The following is a 20,439-nucleotide window of genomic DNA, read 5'->3' as shown; positions in this document are numbered from 1 at the left end:
ATTACATCAAAGCAGAGATATGTAAGATCAAAGTCATACCACAGAATACACCACCCATGTATTCTGTGGTCATACGCCTCTTGCTATGTCATTCCACAGACCACTGTAATACCGTAATACCTCCTCCTGTGCTCCTATCGTGACTAGTAGCGCTATCGCCATTAGGAACGGCTGGTCTCATGCAATTCACTCTCTCCAATTGTCCTATTTCACTTACACTACTATTTGTGGTATATACTGTGCTCAATATTCAGTTTATTATGATCAATACGTCAATACCAACCATACCAAACAATACAAACACAGAACATAGAATACAACAAAATAAATCGAGAAACAAGAAGCCTAATCGATTTTGTGTATACAATTAATTTAGAGGATTTAGAGACTTATCTTTAAAATAATAGTTACTGTCTTTAAAATAATTTTACTTACTTTAAAATAATAGTTATTGAAAGTAAACTAGTGTTTAAAATATATATATCATGTAATTTTATGTAAATTTTTTACATAAAGCAGTAAAACAAAATAAAACTTTTTTTATTAAATTTTTTTATTCATTAAGTTTTCATCTTGCGTTAAATTAACTTTTATGGAGCTGTTCCATAATACTGGGGTTACTGTTACTGTTACTGCGTTACTGGGGCAACAGTTTGCCGCTATGCCGCTCTCTACATTTATCTAATTTGGTTGATCGGCTCGGCAGATCGGTTTCCCGGGATTCGCGAATATTTAGTTCATTCATAATGTTGAAAAAACTACGTTTTAAACTATTTTTCGCCAATAAATTATTTTGAGCGGTCGACCTTCAATCAGTAAAAAAGCTGTTTTGAATTTTTTGATTGGCTGTAAACTACATGGGTGATAATAAGTAACTACGTTGTGCGGTAATAAAGTTAGGTTAGACGTTAACATTAGAGTCTTAAAATAGATCTGCTACAGGCTAGTTGCCCCTCGAATCCCAGAAGTTTAGCTGATACAACATAAACAGTCCAGCTTCCTTTATACATGTTTTGACGCAGTGATACTACATTATTTATTAAAATATTGTGATAATTTTACCGACGGCACATCTTATAATTCGTTTTGAGCCGCTAATGCTACAATCTGCTGCATTGGAATACGACTGTGTTGACCAAACTTAAAGATAAACAAAGTATTTACGGGGGCGTTTTACATTTTTCACTACACTTATTTCTTCATCAAGAAACAGTAATAGTGGAATGGGACAAAGGGACTGGAGACCTTTTGTCTACGGGGGCATTGCATCGTGCGTCGCTGAGTTTGGTAAGTAATTTTAATATTTTTACATCACTTATTGTTAGAGTTTTCAAAGGTCCGCAATAGTCATTTTTAACCAGTAACCAATACAATAGTTTTCGTACAGTACCCAATTAAAAGGAAATGCATTTATGAAGTTGGATGAGGTGGGTAAAACTAGAGACACTTTTATACAATAAACCCTCATTAGTGCCTACCAGTTACCATTGTTTTTTAAAGCTAGACATAGTTTTTATGACTTTGACTCTTAAATCTTTTTACAAATAGTTCCCAAAACCCTGAGAGATAACATTGAAGATGGATTATAGTTGTAAAAATATTTGAATATTAATGTGATAAAAACATTTTGTCAAATAGTCATATAGAAGCATATTTATGTATACTTTGACTTACACTGTACCTTCATTTATTTATAGGCAAAAAGAACTATACTTTCATCAACTTTCATTAATCTGTATAGAACAAGTAATAAAGTGTTCTGAAACTATTTTCTTGTGGTATTTCTTCAGAAATGAACATTTGAAAGATCATATAATGTATTTTCAGTTAAAATTCTTGCTAATTTCAACAACTCTGAATATGAGCGGTAAAAACTGAGAGGCCTTTTTGAGGTGTTATCAAAAATCTGTTTATTTCCCATTATTGTAGGCAGAAATTAATCTAAAAGTGTGCATTGATAACATTAAAAATAAACATTTCCTGTTTACTTTATATTTTCATTAATTTAACATACAGGTGGGAAAAAAAGATTTTTATGCATATATAACTTCATTAAAAATACAGTATCATTTTTTGTATGCTTGAATTTCTGAAAATAACTGAGTTTATAGTTAAAAACTGTGGGTTGATATGCTGTATTAGACAACTTATATAAACCACTTGAAAAATACATATATTAGACTGACAGGTGATGATACTTACATGAAAAACAAGCACATTACAGTAACTAATTTAGAATTTCCCAAAAGGTAGAAATAAAAATAACGTAGTTGTTATGACAAGTTACTGAAGCCAAGAAATTGTGCAAAGTAAACATAACATTTTGTGAAAAATGAAAACAAAATAATTATTGTTTAATATTTATTAGGTAATATTCATTAAAGTTACCTGTTACTTCTGTAAGTATGTTGTTTTTTTCTTTTTATAATGGGATTAGGCTTGTTTAATGGAATGTTTATATTTTTCAATATTCCTATAAGAATTTTACTTAGGGGGACAATATTATCCATTATTAATATAGATGCATTCAACCCAGTAATATCCTTCATCATCTGTGTTTATTTTTCCCTTGTATGTTGGCACAAGGGTAACTTTTAAATAAAGCCATGCAAGAACTACTTATTCAAATTTGACATAAAGCCTATCCCAAGTTTAAAAGTTTGAGATATTTGGAAAAAAATACTTGTAGTCATTCTCAAAATGGTTCTACCTCTATTAGGAAGCATTTTCTGATTATTAATTAAGTTAGCATTGGTTAATTCCACATAGAATCACTTCTAGTATATGCAGTGTTCGTTTGGCTGGAGAGTTTCTGGAGATCCTGTATACTTATAATGTAATTACATCAATAATGTAATTACATTGACTACTATTTTCTTAGTTGGAGAGCATTTCCCCTGTTTTCTAATATTTTTTTTGCTATTTTCTCATAGGAATTATCCTGAAAGTATTTGCATATTCTATCTAGAATTTTGAATCAGCAAAGCTGTATTCAACATGTATAATTAAAATTGGAAGACATTAGACACACGCAGCAATAGCATTTTTTATGTTCCCGTGATCAAAACCAAGAAATGCAGTACAATACATTGGATTTAACTTCCTACATTCAGTGTTACTGATTTGTTTCATTTAGATGCTTTTTAACAGAAATTTATAAAGTACTCATACAGATCAGATCCTAAGGAGATATTAGTACATCCAATTTGCAAAAGTATGTAATTTGCCCTTCAAATGGATGGTAGTCCATACATAAAAATAAATCAATACGAATGGAGTGTAGACAATGTCAGGAATACTAGCACTACTGTCTGACACTGAATTTATTATTCTAAATTCCCAACATTTTTAATAGTTGTGTTGAGCTATGAACTGTGACCATAAGCAGTTGCTTTTACATACTTAAGTATGTCAGTCATCAAGAGGAAAAGTTTAATCATTAGAGTACTTAAAAGTAACCACAGAATAGAATTTTCGTTGTTGTTTTCCCCAGCAAGGTGGTGAAAACAGTTGTATTAAATATTATTTTAATTTTGATAATTTTACCAACTTAACATGTTAGCTTCATATATTTTATTAAGTACTTCTCCCAGAACCTGAACTACTTTTTGTCAGAACTACAATTATTTCCCTATCAGAGGATTGAAAATATCATTGTCAAAACTTTTCTTGGAGTGGAACCTGTCAATAATGACATGTCGAACATAGGTGGCAGCAGCATTACAGTACAAAATATTAACTTCAATGCGGATGTCGCATCATGTATGATATATGTTATTTTATCTAAAAAAAGTGTATTTTTTCAACAAAAGTCAATACCAAAATGGTAAAGTAGTTTATTAGTCCATTAAAAATAATGATAACAGAATCCAACAAATAAAATGAAACAAAAATACTTGAAAATGTTAAGAAACAAAAGAATAATGATTATAAACACTCCATAAAGCAACCTGTAATACATAAACCAGGCGTATGTGGACAAGCCTCACAATGATATAAGGACTCTCTTCTAATTTTATTTTATTCTAATTATAATACTTCTGACTAATCCTAATTTGCGACCATTTTCTCAGGAAACCTTATATCAATATATTAAAAAAAAAATTAGCTTTAATTTGATATAAAAAATTAAATGGTTACTTACTAAAAAGTATTAAAAGTGGTTACTTTTTGACTGGAAATCTGTTATCAGTGTATTCTACTATTCTTAAATATATGCAAAAATGTGAGTTTGATTAACTATTTTATGAATGTAGTGATCTTGCAGTGGGATCTTAGACTATAATAAGAGAACAATGATATTATAGTCGAAGCAAACGGTCTGTGATAATCTAGTAGTGTTGTGAGGGATCCTTATCAAATAAAAGTTGTGAACAGCTAATGTTCATAGCCAAACAGTCATAGATATCACGCTAGCAACAGCTGAAATATCAAATAAAATTCAGAACTGGCAAGTATCAGAGGACATCTCTATGTCTGATAACCGCTGGCTAACCTATAATATTAGTCTGGAAAAAAGCCTTATCAAATCGCGAGACCCTAGGAGGACGGATGTAGAACTCTATCGACAATCGACTTAAAGGATGCTCTGTGGAATGAAAAGGCTTCAACTCCAGGAACTAATACAGAACTGGAAAGGTATATGTTATCTATCCAAAACAAAATAAGCTATGCTTATAAAAAATCCTGTCCAATAAGGATGGTCCAGGAAAGTCGCAAAACCAACTCTTGGTGGTGCACTGAACTGGAATACCTTAGGAAGATAGCGAGAACAGCTTTTAATAGAGCAAAACGCACCAAACTCAAAGAGGATTGGGATTATTATCAATCAAATCTCAGAGAGTTTAAGAAAATCTGCAGACAAAGACAAAGAGCTGCTTGGAGAACCTTCTATGAGGAAATCGAAGATTTCTCGCAGGCTTCCAGGCTACAAAAAGCGCTATGAAAGGACCCACATCGGCATATTAACGAAAGAAGATGGAAACAAAACTTCCAACCTCTGCGGAAGTACTGAGATCCTGATGAAAACACACTTCCCCGGTTCTAGCGCCTCAACAGCACTAAATTGGACGGAAGAAGCAATCATACATTCACTAAACGACTGGCATCTCGCCAGAACAATGATTATTGAGGAATAGGTAAAATGGGCCATATTGTGCTTCACTCCTTTCAAATTACCAGGGCCTGACGGCATATATCCAGCCCTACTACGTTGGGGACTGGATATTCTTCTGCCGCACCTTGTGGAAATATTCAGAGCCTCTTTGGCTCTAAGATATATTCCTAGGGAGTGGAGAGAGGTACATGTGATCTTCATATCAAAACCAGGTAGGATGGACTACACGCTACCAAAGGCTTTCCGACCAATTAGCCTAACATTCTTTCTCTTGAAAACGGTGGAAAGGCTATGCGAGAGGTACATAAGGGATGAAGTTCTGGTCCAAACCCCACTTCACAAATCCAAATCAGCATGCATATACTTCGAGAAGATCTACCGATTCTGCACAGTGGGAAGAATTGAAAGATCGCTGGATAATACAGAATCCATTATAGGTATATTCATTTAGACATTGAGGGAGCGTTTGATAAAACCACATTCCCAATCATCACCCAACAGCTCTACGTCAGGAATGTTCCCCTGGCCGTAAGCGAATGGATATTCAGTATGCTCTCTAATAGAACAATAAGCATAAATGTAGAAGACGTTTTTGTTAGAGGTATGGTTACGAGGGGGTGTCCATAGTGAGGGGTGCTATCATCACTTCTCTGGAACGTAGTTCTAGACACCCTGGTTGACCAACTCAGCAGCAACGGGTTCTATACAATAGCCTATGCAGACGATATTGCTGTCCTGCAAAGCGGTAAGTTTGAGAACACACTATGTGAGAGATAGTTGCTCTCCGACTAATAGAGACATGGTGCAAGGTACAGTCACTATCTATAAATCCTAAGATGGTCCTCTTTACAGGAAAAAAAAAAGAATCACCGGCTTAATACCCTCAAGGATTTATACAGTCTAAACTTTTCTGTCGAGGTGAAGTACCTTTGTATTACTTTTGACAGGAAGTTAACATGGAACTTACACTTATATGGTAGAGCTAAAAGAGCATATATTGCCTATGAGCAGTGTCGACGAACAGTCGGACACACCTGGGGCCTTTCGCCCAGGATCTACACTGCTGTCATTAGGCCAATGCTAACTTACGGAGCTATTGCTTGGGTACCAAAAGTGCTACAGGCAACAGCGATTAACAAACTAAACCATATTCAGCGGATGGCTTGCATAAATATAACAGGTGCCATCAAAATAACACCAACTGCTGCAATGGAGTTGATCATTGGTATCACGCCTCTAGACATATATGTCAAAAAGGTGGCGCTGATGACAATGATGCGACTGCGCTCAGCTGGTGCAAACCTTGATGTAGGAATGGGACAATTAAGAACTCGTTTCTGACGAGGAGAGCTGGATGCACTACCCCTGCTACGGGCAGGCTGCGACTCAATTAAACCAAAGTTAGTCTTTGACAAACCTTAAAGAATCAAAACAAGACGGTATAGGGAAACAAACTTGGCAAATGCCTATTGCATATACACATGGCTCCAAAATGGAAGAAGGCTCAGGATGCGGAATATACTCCAGATCACTGAACCTAAGAATAAAGTGGGGTGTGGGCAAAAATGCCAGCGTAGTTCAGACAGAACTGGCTGGTATCTCCATAAATAGCAGACAAGCGCTACTAACCTTGAGTAGACCACGTGTCCCATCAGGGTTAGTAATGGAGTGTCACGAGTCACTAACTTAAGCTTCGGATGGTAATACCATCATCGTGAGGTGGGTTAAAGGGCACGATAGGAACAAAGGCAACCGCATTGCCGACCAATTGGCTAGGAAGGCGGCAGGCCTAAGACTCTTAGGTCCTGGGGATCTTCTTGGTTAGTAAACTACAAGAATCGCGGAAATTGTCAAATTTCACTTCCATACGCAAACCGTAAAAAGATGGGAAGGGAAGAAGGACAATGATGTAGACTTGCCAGGGTAACACTAAGTAACCTTGAAAAGTCAGCATCAAAGAGGTACTTGGAAATGACCAGGAAAAACTTACGGTTGACAGTTGGTTTTTTAACTGGCTATTGTCAACTAAGCAAATACCTCCATGCACTGGGGCTAGTAGACACACCTCTATGTAGGAAGTGTGAACGAGAAGAAACTGTAGAGCATGTCCTATGTAAATGTCCGGGGTTATCGTTATTATGAGAGTACGCGTTCGGTGAGTCCTGGCCCACATAAGGGAGATGCCTCCTGGTGACTTGTCCACCTTCCTAAAAATGGTAGAATGGACAATGAGCTAAGGACGACACTCCCTGGGAGGATGCACAATGGCTTAATTGTGGCGTAAGTGCTGTGAAACTTTGCTCGCCATCCCTACTCTACAGATAGTAGAAGCAAAAGGACCGCGATGTTCTAGAAGCGTTGTGAAGAATTCTTATCAATAAAGGTTATGACCTATTATGTCATACACTGTGGTGTCAGGTATAGTAACGTACCTTAAAATATTAACAAGTGTAAAAGACAACGATTATGATATTACATCAAATTGGAGGCTTCAAAGGCTAGCGTCAAAATTAATTAAAGTGTGTTCCAAGATTGGGCAATTTTTTTAAACAACTTGTACATGGCACCCCCTCAACTTATCGCTACTCTTGTAAATAATTTCTTCAGGTTCAGAAAAGACTGTTGGTCATGTACCCGGAAACAGAAATCAACAACCCGGAGGATATACGTACAGTAACGTTGTTATTTTGTATACTCTTCACTAATATACTTTCATTTGCATTAGATAACTAGTTTATTTTTTACAGGTACCTTCCCCATTGATACAACCAAAACTAGATTGCAGATCCAAGGACAGAAGTGTGACAAAAACCATGCTAGTCTCAAATACAGGGGTATGGTCGATTGTTTTCTGAAGATAGCCAAGCAGGAGGGATTTATTTCACTATATTCTGGGTAAGTGTTTTATATTAAACATTATACAAATTTAAATCGATTTAATGACGTCGTGACCTAAAATATATTGTTCTGAAAATAACAATACCATACATAAAAGGATTATCGGAAAAGCTTAAAAGGATAGGAAATAAATTTAACATTTCAACAACATTCAAAACAACAAACACGTTGAGATCTATTTTGTCCAAAACCAAACCTAACAATGAACAAGAAAGGACAAGGAATTGCATTTATAAAATACCTTGTGAATGCGATCAGTTTTATTTAGGTGAAACATCAAGACCATTAAATGTTAGAATAAGTGAACATCAATCCTATATTAAAAATAGAGAATTTGATAGATCTCAAATATGTAAACACGCATGGGATAATGAACATTGGGTTCAATGGAATGATTCAAATATAGTCCTAAAAGAAACGGATGGTAAAAAGAGAAAAATCAAAGAAGCGGCTCTAATTATGCTAAATGAGACCAATTGTGTCGCGAATTCATCGGCAGAATGTAGTAGGATCTGGTTACCCATATTGAAAGAGGAAGCTATTAAAAGGAAAATACCAGTATTGGTAAGTCAGTAACATATAGAGAATACATCATTTATGTTTTTTAAATAATAAACATATAAAATCGGAATTTGGTGTTTATTGAAGGTAAACTAAATGCACGATCAAATACTTACCATGTCGGGATAGTATTATGAGGTTTTTTCCTGGTTTTTCCCTCATAATTTACTATGGAATCACTAACAGGAGAATTTTACTGTCATCATGGCATGTATTTGTCTTTTTAAAGACGAATTACATGTTATGATCTTTTCTGACGGATATTCTCAAGTTAAAGTTGATTTCATGTAATCGAATGAACTATCTTATAAGTAAAGTCGTCCCAGGAACGCAACTCAACAATATTGGCAATATCATTTTAAAGTCGTCTACTTTAAAATGTATAATGTATGTCTGAATAATTGTCAATATAGATGAGTCAGATAAAATTAAATTATTAGAAGAATTTTTCACTAAGTAACAAAAAACAAAATTTGTTTAATTTACTAATGTTTGTATTTTGAGAACGATTTCCGAAGTGGAAATTGAAACGTCAATAAACGTATTTTAACCTTTAATTGTGGTTTATTCCCATTTAAATAGTAATTTATCTAAAATATATATTACATATTAATTTTTCTGACCACTGATAAAATCATATTATTTATGGTATATAAGCTTTTAATTATTTTAATAGGGTACAAAAGTAATCAAATTCAATAACTGATTTGTCAACACTTATAATGCTTACATTCTTTTCATTATATCAGTATACAAAATAATTCTGTTATCAGATTCATATAATGACCTATTGTAATGACTCCTTAATGTGCATTATCTAAATTGATTTATTGTTTCACCCTATAACACTAATCTTCATATCGTACATAATGTCTGATATAATTTCTGTCTCATAAACTGCTAATGTTATTAGCGACATGTTGATTTGTTTTATTAATTTACATCTATATAAATATACATGATTTTATTACATGCTATTATGATTCTATTACATGAAACAGGAGACAAAACAAATTTAAAGAATTACAGACCGAAAAAAAAATTAGAGACTTATCAACTAAGAGAACAGGCGGGATTCAGAAAAAGTTACGGAACTAATGACGATCTACAAAAGCATAAAAACCATAATAGAGAAAGTAGTAGAATACAGTAAACCTCTAGTGAATATTTATCGATATCGGGTTAAACAAGGAGAACCATTGTCATCATCATAAGTGGCTCGACAATCCGTTGTGGATCTGGGCCTGCTCACAAAGAAATCGCCACTCCTGTCGATTCCTGGCAACTTCCCTCCATCTTCTGACCCTTAGAATCTGCAGGTCTTCTTCCACATCATCAATCCATCTACTTCGTGGTCGTCCTCTACATCTTGTGCCCTCTAAAAATGTTAATCTCTTCGTGTATCCGTGATCTGACATCCTAGCAATGTGTCCAGCCCATCTAAGTCTCTGCACTTTAAAGAATTTCACAATATCTGGATCGGAGTATAACTGATATAGTTCAAAGTTGTATCTTTGACGCCATAGCCTATTTTCATTTACGGCCCCAAAAATCTTTCTAAGAATTTTTCTCTCAAAAATACCAATAAGTCTTTTATCATTTTGAGATGTCCACGTTTTAGCCCCATATATCAAAACCGGTTTTATTAAGGTCTTGTATATCTGGAGCTTTACTGCACGTTTTATATTTTTATTTTTTATATGTTTCTGGAGACCGTAAACAGTTCTGTTTGCTACTGCTATGCGTCTTTTTATTTCGTCGCTTGTCGTGTTTGTTGCGTTTACTAGCTATCCAAGATATGTAAATTCTTTGACTTGCTCAAAGGTATGGTTGTTAATTTTAATTCTCTGTTGGATATTTCGGGGGTTTTTAGAAACCAACATATATTTGGTTTTTTTCTCGTTTACCACAAGTCCTAATTCACTTGCCGCGTCCGCAAGCCTTGTAAAACACTGCACCATGTCTCTCATACTTCTGCCCACTATAACTATATCGTCAGAGAATGCGAGAATTTGCGTCGATCTATTAAAAATAGTTCCATTCATTCTAATATTTAATTGTCTGATTGCACTTTCCAAGGTAGTATTAAAGAGGAGACACGCCAGCGCGTCTCCCTGCCTTAGACCATTATTAATGTCAAAGAACGTAGAGTTTTCTCCTTTAATTCTAACGCATGAGCTTACGTTTTGCATTGTTAGTTCATCATCATCATCATCAATGGCGCTACAATTCTTCGTGAGTCTTTGCCGCGTTTATTATTGCCTTCCATGTTTGTCGGTCCTGTGCCAGTAATTCCCATTGTCGCACTCCCATTTTCTCTAGATCTTCTTTTGACTGCATCTTTCCACCTTTTTTTAGGCCGCCCTACAAACCTTCTTCCCTCTGGCCTTTCCCAGAACACATTTATAAGGCGATTGTCGTTACTGCGTATCACATGCCCTGCCCATCTGAGTCTGCAGAGGCATTGTTAGTTGGGTCAACCTAACTAACTTAGGCGGGATCCCAAAGTTTATCATTGCATTATATAATGAATCTGGCTATCCTTTCGATAGCCAGATTAAAATGGAGATGGGCAGGACACATAGCTAGAATGACGGATGGGCGATGAACAAAGAGGTTATTGGAATGGAGACCAAGGGAAGACAATAGCAGCGTCGGTCGACCACCTCGACTGAAGAAGACAAAATAAAAACTGGATGAGAGTGGCTCAAGATAAACGGGGTTGGAAACACGAGGAAGAGGCCTACGTTCAGCAGTGGACTTTTGAGGCTGGGTTATGAATATAAATATAATTATTTAATTAATTTACAATTGGTAAAAGAGATCAGTTTTATTTAGAAAATTTGCAATATTATTTTTATGGGATTATGTAGAGTTTTTTACAGTTTTCGCCTAATAATGTTTTAAGTAGTCGGAAAGATTAGAATTGGATTTTTTTGGAAGTGTTTTAAATTGAGAATTGTATTACATATATCATATAGGGTTGTGTGACCTAAACGCAAGTGATTATTAATTCTAATTTGATTGGCATGATTTGTGTTTTGCTTCTCCAAAAAAGCTTTGCTGCTGTGTCAAAATGTTGTTTTTATATTCAAGTTTAATTTATGCTTAGTTTTAATAAAATTCATTAAAAATTATGTTTTTACGAATGGATACTCATGTTGAAAATCTATTAATAGTTGTTTTTCAGTTCATTGATAAAATGTCTCGTCTCATTTTTTTATAGACGTTATCGTATAATACGTACTCGATTTAATACAAAAATTGTATTTTACAGTCAATCTTATACGAAGTTTATATGTATATATATATATATATATATATATATATATATATATATATATATATATATATATATATATATGTATACTAATAATAATAATGATAAAATATTTAATAAAAACATTACTACGTTACGAGTGAACAAGTTTTTGTGATCTCTAACTTGTATGTTTAAATTTAGTATTAGCAACTTTCTTGGTTACAAATCAATTTTCTTAGATCTGAGGAAAACCATCGAGGGAATTTAGAGGGTCTATAATTTTTTATGGGTACAAATATGTGAACAACGTTATGTAAAATTTGATAAATAGTCCAGTCGTCAGAGAGTTGACCCCTAAAAATCATACGAACAAGCTGAATTTTACAGAAAATATTAATTTTGGACTCCCAAAAAAAATGCAAAAAAATTTACTACTTTTAGGTAGTAAAAGCCCTGGGCTTCCTCTTAAAAATCCTCTCGCAGGTGGGTAAAAATGTAAAAAAATATCTATTTACACAGAATCTGTACACCGTAAAATTTTTTTCAAATAACAAATCTAGCTGAGATAATTTTAAACAAAAACGTTTATAAGCATTTTTTGTGTAGAATGAACCGTTCTCTTACAAATAACGCTTGATGCGACCGTCGATTTTGCTTGTCAGTTACGCGCGCAAAATCAATAAAATCTGTATCAGCTGGACGGTAAAAATTCGATATCTTTTGATCCAAATGAGCTATCGACAAAAATCAAGATGCGTTTTAAATTCAAAGAGTGCAGCTTTCATATGCAGTTTTTGTATTTTGCCGAAAATAAACTCAGTTTATCTATCATTCTTATAATTAAACTTCTTATCAGAATCACTGTAAAATACATTTTTTTACTAAATCGAGTACGTATTATACGATAAAGTCTATAAAAAATAAGACGAGTCATTTTATCAATAAACTGAAAAACAATTATTAGGAGATTTTAAGAAATTGTTCAACAAGAGTATTCAATCGTAAAAACATATTTTTAATGAGTTTAGTCGAATTAATTATATATAAAAACACAATTTTGCCGATATGAAAATTTTAATTAAGGTATTGAAACAAACAAAATTTTATAATTAAAAACAAAAAATTATCCAAAATGTGTATACCTACAGTCAAATTAATATAATCGCGAGTTAAGGAAAAGAAATGATTCATATGGTAGACAATAGGATAACTATGGTAAAATCACAGATAAAGAACTACGGTCATAACTGATGCAGAAAAAAATATAAACTACAATTCTTCTTATTATACTGACCACCAAGTCTTTCATTCAAGGTCGGCGATCACCATGGCAAATCTCTCTCTATTTGAGATTTTAAAAAGTTTTAAAGAGCTGATTGCAATCCTGTATATTTCCTGTTTTGGAGTAAGAACATTTCATGTCTTCCAACTCCTTTCTTACCTTCACTTTTGCTCTTCATTATCAACCAGTTTATATTTTTTATTCCTTAAAAGAACTCCCAAGTAGCTAACATATCTTCTTTTAATTTCGTGAATAGGTTTTCTTATCATATTATAATCTTGCAGAATATTTCTTCGTTTGTCATATGACTTGTTCATGCGATCAAAATAAGTGGAAAAGCTTGTAATCTGTTCATCGGTGCAGTGCTTAGGGATCACGTCTCCGTCCCATATAGTAGAATTGACTAAATGTGTCATTTTTAAAGTCTTTTGCGTATGTTCAGATTTAAGTACACATTACAGAATATTTCCCCATACTATTAAAACTTCGTCAAACCATTTCAAATTTTTCACTGAATCGAAATGTACCACAAATTAATTGTGGTTCATTTTTTTTATTTTTCTACAATTCTGTCCCGATCATTATCACAACATGAAGCAAGTAAACACTGTGTCTAATCCTAAATTTTAGTTTTGCGTTGTAACAACAAATGTGAGGCATTTGAAATATGCTTAAAAAACGCTGGATTTAAACTTTCACATAACAAACAATCTAAAACATTTAAAACTTTTTATTTCAATTACACTACTTAGTACGTTTTTCAAAAGAACAAAACTACTGCAATAATCTACACCCAAAAAAGTCTTTTTAAATGCATTTTCCGTGACGTGTAATCGTTTGTAATTAACATATGTAAAGTAACATTAAATTCTGCGTTTTTTTTATTCATATTTCAAATGCCTCATGTTTGTTACCACAACTAAAAATTGAAATTTCATGTCATAGGTGTCAAAGATTGATCTCTAAAAATGAAAAGTTTACTACAGCTGGTCAATCAGTAGCTGGTAGGAAAGTAATCAATTTTATCGATCTCACAAAGAAAAAGTTCTCACAAAGAAGCAAATCCTGCATTCTCAAACTAATTTTGTAAGGAAAGGTACAGGAGTGTAGCCGCCCAGGAAGAAAACAACATAATGGACAAAGACTTAGCCACCACATTTCGAAGAGCCGAAAACGGAACTAATATAGAAGGCCTACATTAAAAAGAGATGTCCCAGTAGGCAGTTCTCTTTGGACACGGAATTGCAGATTTGGGTATGATACAATATGTCTGGTTTGTGTATTACACTTCCCTTGATCCCCTGCTTAGCTGAAATACCATTATCACGTCAAATCACACCACCATGGAGGTTACAGTATCTGTTAAGAGACTCATTGCTTTTATTGTACATTTTTATTGTACGTTTCTTCCTTCTTCCAGGATATGGCCAGCAGTTCTACGACAAGCCACTTACGGTACCATTAAATTCGGAACTTACTATACCTTGAAGAGGATCATAGTTAATTATAACGACGGGAAGGAAAGTGTCACGGCGAATGTTTTCTGTGCAGTAACAGCGGGAGCGATTTCGAGTGCCATTGCCAACCCCACGGATGTACTGAAGGTTCGCATGCAGGTGGCCGGTACGCACGGCAGTGCGAACATAGGATTGGTGGACTGTTTCAGGGACGTGTATACTCATGAAGGAATCTCAGGATTGTGGAGGGTGAGTTTTTTTGTATTGACATATTGTTCGTAGTGCATAATTAATAGTATACAATTTGACTACACTTGCTAGGTTAAAAATTTTAGGAAGAAGACAAAAACATCTTGTCATCAGGAAATTACAGTCTTTTGGAATTCATATTGAATTATCTTGGTATTATTAATTAGAAGTGCTTTTCGACTAGAACAACGTTTCTCGTCAAAATGCATAAATTGAGTTTTGAATTAGTGACTCAGTAACCTTATTCCCCATATTTGGTTCCTGCGACTGTTTTTTCCTAAAAAAGTGGTTTGGCCATAAGAGATTTTCGTCCAATTGTACAAAAATCGGTGATGTAATTTTTCTAATCTTACTAAAATTGAACTATTGAATTTAATCAAGTAACTATCAACTCCTTTCATTTTGTATCTCATCCATAATAAATTGTTCTTGTCCAAGTTTATGGTGGACATCCTCTTTTTCCTTGGGGATTCCACTCTAGTCTTTGCAATATAGGAGCAATTTTTACGAAGTGTGTGGCCGATTCAATCCACTTTCTGGTTCATTCTCTATTCCATTCTGTTCGGTCAGATGTAGCAGACCTTCGTTTCTGATGATGTTCGGCGAAAAAATATGGTCAATTCTTCGTAGGCATTTGTTAACAAGGACACGCAGCTTGTCTATAAGTAAAGGTTCTTGTTACTGTTCAGATTTCACATCCTTAGAATATAGGCTATTGGGTATTTTTAAAAAATAGCGCTAAAAGGATCTATAACGTTGGGGGAAGGGTTTATTTTCAATATTTTAAAGATATTTTTAAGTTTTTGTTTTGAATAATTGTTAAATACAAATTTCTTTATGACATTAGTACATTATAGGAGATTTCGAGAGATCTAAGTTTTTGGGCAGTCGCCACATTTAAGTTTGTATACACCGCTGTGTAATTGGTTTTTCTTTTGGGTCTTGTTGTTCTTAATATATTTGCCTAAGTTGTTGTTTGTTCTAAAAGCTGGCGTTATTCCTTTCTTTTTTATGCGTTTCGCTATTTTTGTTGATGTCTTGCCTGTATATGTAATCGAGCAGAAGGTACTGGGTTTTTTCTCCGGTGGTAGAAATACTAATTTCAGGGCATTCTTATGTAGTTCTTGATTTAAAATTTTATTTATTGTGTGTTCGTTTTACTCATTGTTTACTGCTAGTTCCTTAATGATATTCAATTCTATCTCGAAGCTGTTTTTTGACATGGGAATTTTTTTTTTAATCTATGTAACATGCTATGGTCGGCTGTCAGTTTATGTTGTAAAGGTCGGGATGATGAATTGTGTATAGTCGTGTCACTATGGGTGACACCAGTTTATGAATTACAGAGAATTCATGTTTGTTTTTAAGTCTGATAATTTTTAAATCTAGAAAATTTATGTATTGATTCTGTTCTATTTCTATTGTGAATTCAATATGACTATGGAATAAATTTCTCTGAAAAATAAACATCATTCTAGTCAATTATCCAAAACACGATTCACATTGTTTAACCCTGTACAGTCTTTTCTTATGACAGTTCTAACAACAATGACAAAGTGAATTGCGCTGTCATGTCTCCAAAAAATGTCATCTATAAATGCTCTAACTAAACGCAATAAACTCGCTTAATACGAAAGTTGTGTGAAAAAATTTTATTTGTCCCCTAAATTAACCTAACATAACCTAAAAAATTATCAAATACTCCCAAGTTTATAAAGAAGAACGGTTTGCAGATATACTGGCTTAATTAAGTAGTTATACGATTTTTTAATTTTAGTCACAAGGGACTCGTTTGGAAGCTTCATTAGAACATGTTGCTTCATTGTTTTTCTTTTAAAACCACGTCATTTTTACCATATACTTCAGCTTTTCAATGTGAAATTTTCACGGGTCTAAAAGTAATTATTTTAGGCAAAAATTAAAGAGTATGTTTATACAACTTCGTTATCTGCTAATTCCGTACTTCTTATCTTTAATAGTTTTAAATCTTTGCGTATTTCTTATCAGCTTAAAAGGTTAAATATATAAATAATTCAGTTTGAGCTTTGTATTTAAGTACTGGCGTGATTTTTATGACTAAGATGTTATAAATTAAAACCACGTGATAGATACACATACATTAGAATACATTTTATCAAATACAATTTTTGACAGTTTAATAAATAGCAAGTTATTAATAACTGGTTAATTAAACTGATTGACATATTTCAAATTTATATTTACAATTTTTTAAATATCAATTACTGCATTATATTGACATCTACTTTCACTTCAGGACAAATAATACCTACTTGTTAGTCCTATCAATGCATTTTATATGCATAATTTTATAAATCTTCTAATTTTTCATTCCTATTTAGTCACTAGTTAAATTCTTATTTAATGTCTATGGGCTGTCTATAATTTGCTTAACAGTGTGAATAGCAGAATCGTGCGGTTCATGGTAGCGGGGGAAGGACTTTTTCTTCGATATAGGAAAATATATTATTAATTAATATTTAATTATCAACAATTTTTCTATATTCTAAGTAGTAATCTATTATGTGGCCAATAAGCATAAAAAACATTAAAAATTGATCTCATAAACGAACTCAAATGTGGCAATGTCTGGGCAATACAATTCAATAATTCATCGAGTCTGTCCGCACCTGCGTTGACAGATGTATAATCGGTGACTGTTGACGGTTGAAAACATTGTAAATTTTGTGCTGCTTTTCTTGTTTGTTTATCTTTTTACGCAATGGAAGGAGCGAGTGTAAGACCGTCATGTGGGTTTGTGAACAATGTAGAAAACTGTGTTTCTATTGTGTGTTGTTTATTAAAAAAAGGATTTTCAAGTCAGAAGTTATCAAGAGAAACTGGACATTATGAAGTCTAGTAAGTCAATGTACCCCATTAATTTAGAGACAAAAGTGGAAAAATCGGCAAAGAAATTTACCAGATAATTTCTCGTGAGTTTTTATGAGAAGTATGAATGGTCAACCGGCTGCAAAATTGTATCAAAATTATTTTATTGGCTTTGTTTTTTTACAGATTTAAAAAATTGTCACAAAAATGTAAAACGCCATGTAAACAGTAAAGGCCATTTAGGGGAAGGTGATGGAATATCGACTACTTAAGACAAAACTGTTATAGATTGTTTGCTATAGCTTTTACGAATTTTAAATTTATAATATGGGCATTTAGTTCATTCAGTTAACCAATTACTGCTTCAAAAATATTATAAAATAATTACAAATATTTTAAAAATACATATTTTTAAAACTCAAAAAATTCGGGTAATATCGATCAATCGGGTAATATTGAGAATGGAGATGGGTAATATCGATCAAGGATGGAAAATATCGATCACAGATGGACAAGTTCGATGGTTAAGTTTACTAAGGTTTAAGTATAAAATACATATTTCTTTAGTTACATTTACAATTTGAGCAAATATAGAGTAGCAGTATCCGGTTCCGTGCAGTCTGCACGAGCCCAGAGACCACAGAGACGACATTCCACCATAATTCATTTGATCCAAATTCCGAACATACTACACATAGTTCGCTTTCTCGTGTTTGGTGTGCTTTCACGCCGTAAGTCTTCTTCTTGACTAATTTTTCTGTTTTTATCTTAGTAGCTTCAACTGTTCGTTTAACTTTCTCAACCTCATTCTTCTTTTTCTTTTTTGTTCCTTATTTTCTAATCGTTCTTTTAATGGTGTTGATGTTAAAATGGTCGAATGTTGAGTTCGCCTGCTTCTAGTTTTTGTATAACTACTGACTGGTAGTGCCGGTAGAGGATATAGTTCACTGAAAGATATACGAGATAAGCTTTCATTTTTTAGCTGCATAGATTTATCCTTATCGTCGCTCAAATCAATGTCTGAAACTTCCTATAATTCTGATTCAGATAAAGAATCTTCTGTTGATGGTGCTGCTTTTGGTCTCAGTTTTTTTATTTTGGACTCCACTGTCCAATTTACAAACCAAAACCATTTACAACCTTCTCAACAGACACAGCCCTATTAAAGGCATTTTTAACAAGTTCCGCAACGTCTGTTGTATTAATTTTCTCATTTTTTTTTGTTTTATATACTTGTCACATTCTTGGTAGTAAGCTGTCTTAAATTTAGAAAAAAACGTGATATCTAGAGGCTGGAGACGGTGGGAGGTGTGCGGTGGCAGTGAAAGGAGATTTATTCCGGCGTCGCGACAAAAATTGTAGGAAGCCAGACTTAAATGCGTTGTGTGGTTATCTAGCACTAAAAAAACTGGATGGTCTTTAGAAGCATTAACATGCCGCTGAAAATGTTTCAATCATTCCAAGGAAAGTTGTTGCGGTATCCACCCCGATTTGGAACATCTGTATATTGCCCCAATAGGACCGTTTTTGTCCAAACCTTCTTTCATCCGATTTCTTCTATAAATAAACATAGGTGGAATATATTGACCTGAGGCACTAAAAGCACATACTAGCGTCGTGGTTTGTCCTCGTTCACCACTGGTAATTGCACCAACTTATTTCGGGCCTTTGGCAGAAACAATTTTACAGGGAATATGAACATAACTGGTACCCGTCTCATCAACATTAAAAATTTGATGACATTCAAATTTGTAACGATCACATAGAGTTACCAGGTTTTTGTAAAATATCTTTAGTTCTTCACGATTAAAAGCAGTAATTCTACTCAAACTTGTTACTTCTGGTTTATGCAAACTGAGTTCTAGATGTCGGTGCATAAATGAATAAAACCAGTCTTTTCCACACATTTTCTTTGCCATTTTAAATGGTTGTTTTGCTCTGCATATTCAAAAACCGTTTGATGTATGGTACGCCTTCGACAGTTCTAAAATTCTAGATAGGTACAAATTCGGATTCCTCTTCCTTGGTAAAGATAGTTTTACGTCCTAGTGTAATTCTTTTTGTCTCGAAACGACCTCTTCATCGGTCTTGCAATGCTCCATAAAGGATGTTGTATAACTTGGATGCTCCTTTTATCGAAAGTATTTTGTTAGCCATATCGCTGAGGGCTCTTTCTCTCGCCTCTTCGCCCCATGAGGACCGTGTTGTTTTTCTGTGATATGTTCGTGGCATCTGAAATAAATAACATCAACTGAGACCTATCACAATTAGGGTAATATTGATCACGTTGGTTATCCGAAAGTGTGCTCATTGTTGACATGAACTTTTTTAGAAAACACTTAACCTGAAATTATATTATTTTGTGATATCTGTTTTCTAGAAATATGTTTTCATGCATTGTGAATACTAAAATGCTGACTTCAGCTAATAAAGGAGCCTGTTCCAGAAATGAACATATCATTTTAAAATATAAATTAAAAATATAGTTCTTTACACTTTTCTTAGTGTAGAATAAGTAAAATAGTCACAGCCGACTTGTTGGCACCACCACAGCCTCTTAAATAGTTTTCACACCTAAATACAAGAGGGGTAATCTACACTTCTACCAGAGAACAACCGAACACATGTGTGTGTTCGATTATTCTATGCTTTTACGCACCAAGTATTATTTTAGTTAGTTCTCACTCACACGCCCTTGAGGCAACACTCTCAATTCATATATAAAATATTTCTCTACGCCGAAATCGGGCATTTTTTCTTATAAATA

At 33.8% G+C, this 20,439-nt stretch overlaps 1 protein-coding gene across 1 annotated transcript in view; it reads left to right on the top strand.

Annotated features, from left to right (window-relative positions):
- The first annotated feature begins 693 nt into the window (after positions 1-693).
- Bmcp (uncoupling protein Bmcp mitochondrial) overlaps positions 694-20,439 on the top strand; it is a 39,987-nt gene continuing 20,241 nt past the window's right edge. The window contains exons 1-3 of the mRNA XM_072538950.1: positions 694-1,287; positions 7,864-8,011; positions 14,540-14,825. Of these exons, the coding sequence (XP_072395051.1) occupies positions 1,224-1,287; positions 7,864-8,011; positions 14,540-14,825 (498 nt within the window). The 5' untranslated portion in view covers positions 694-1,223. The remainder of the gene's footprint in view (positions 1,288-7,863; positions 8,012-14,539; positions 14,826-20,439) is intronic.

The sequence above is a fragment of the Diabrotica undecimpunctata genome, chromosome 1, assembly GCF_040954645.1.
Source record: "Diabrotica undecimpunctata isolate CICGRU chromosome 1, icDiaUnde3, whole genome shotgun sequence".
Classification (NCBI taxonomy): domain Eukaryota; kingdom Metazoa; phylum Arthropoda; class Insecta; order Coleoptera; family Chrysomelidae; genus Diabrotica; species Diabrotica undecimpunctata.
The sequence above is the reverse complement of the archived record's forward strand: the minus strand, read 5'-3'. Positions and strand labels throughout refer to the sequence as shown.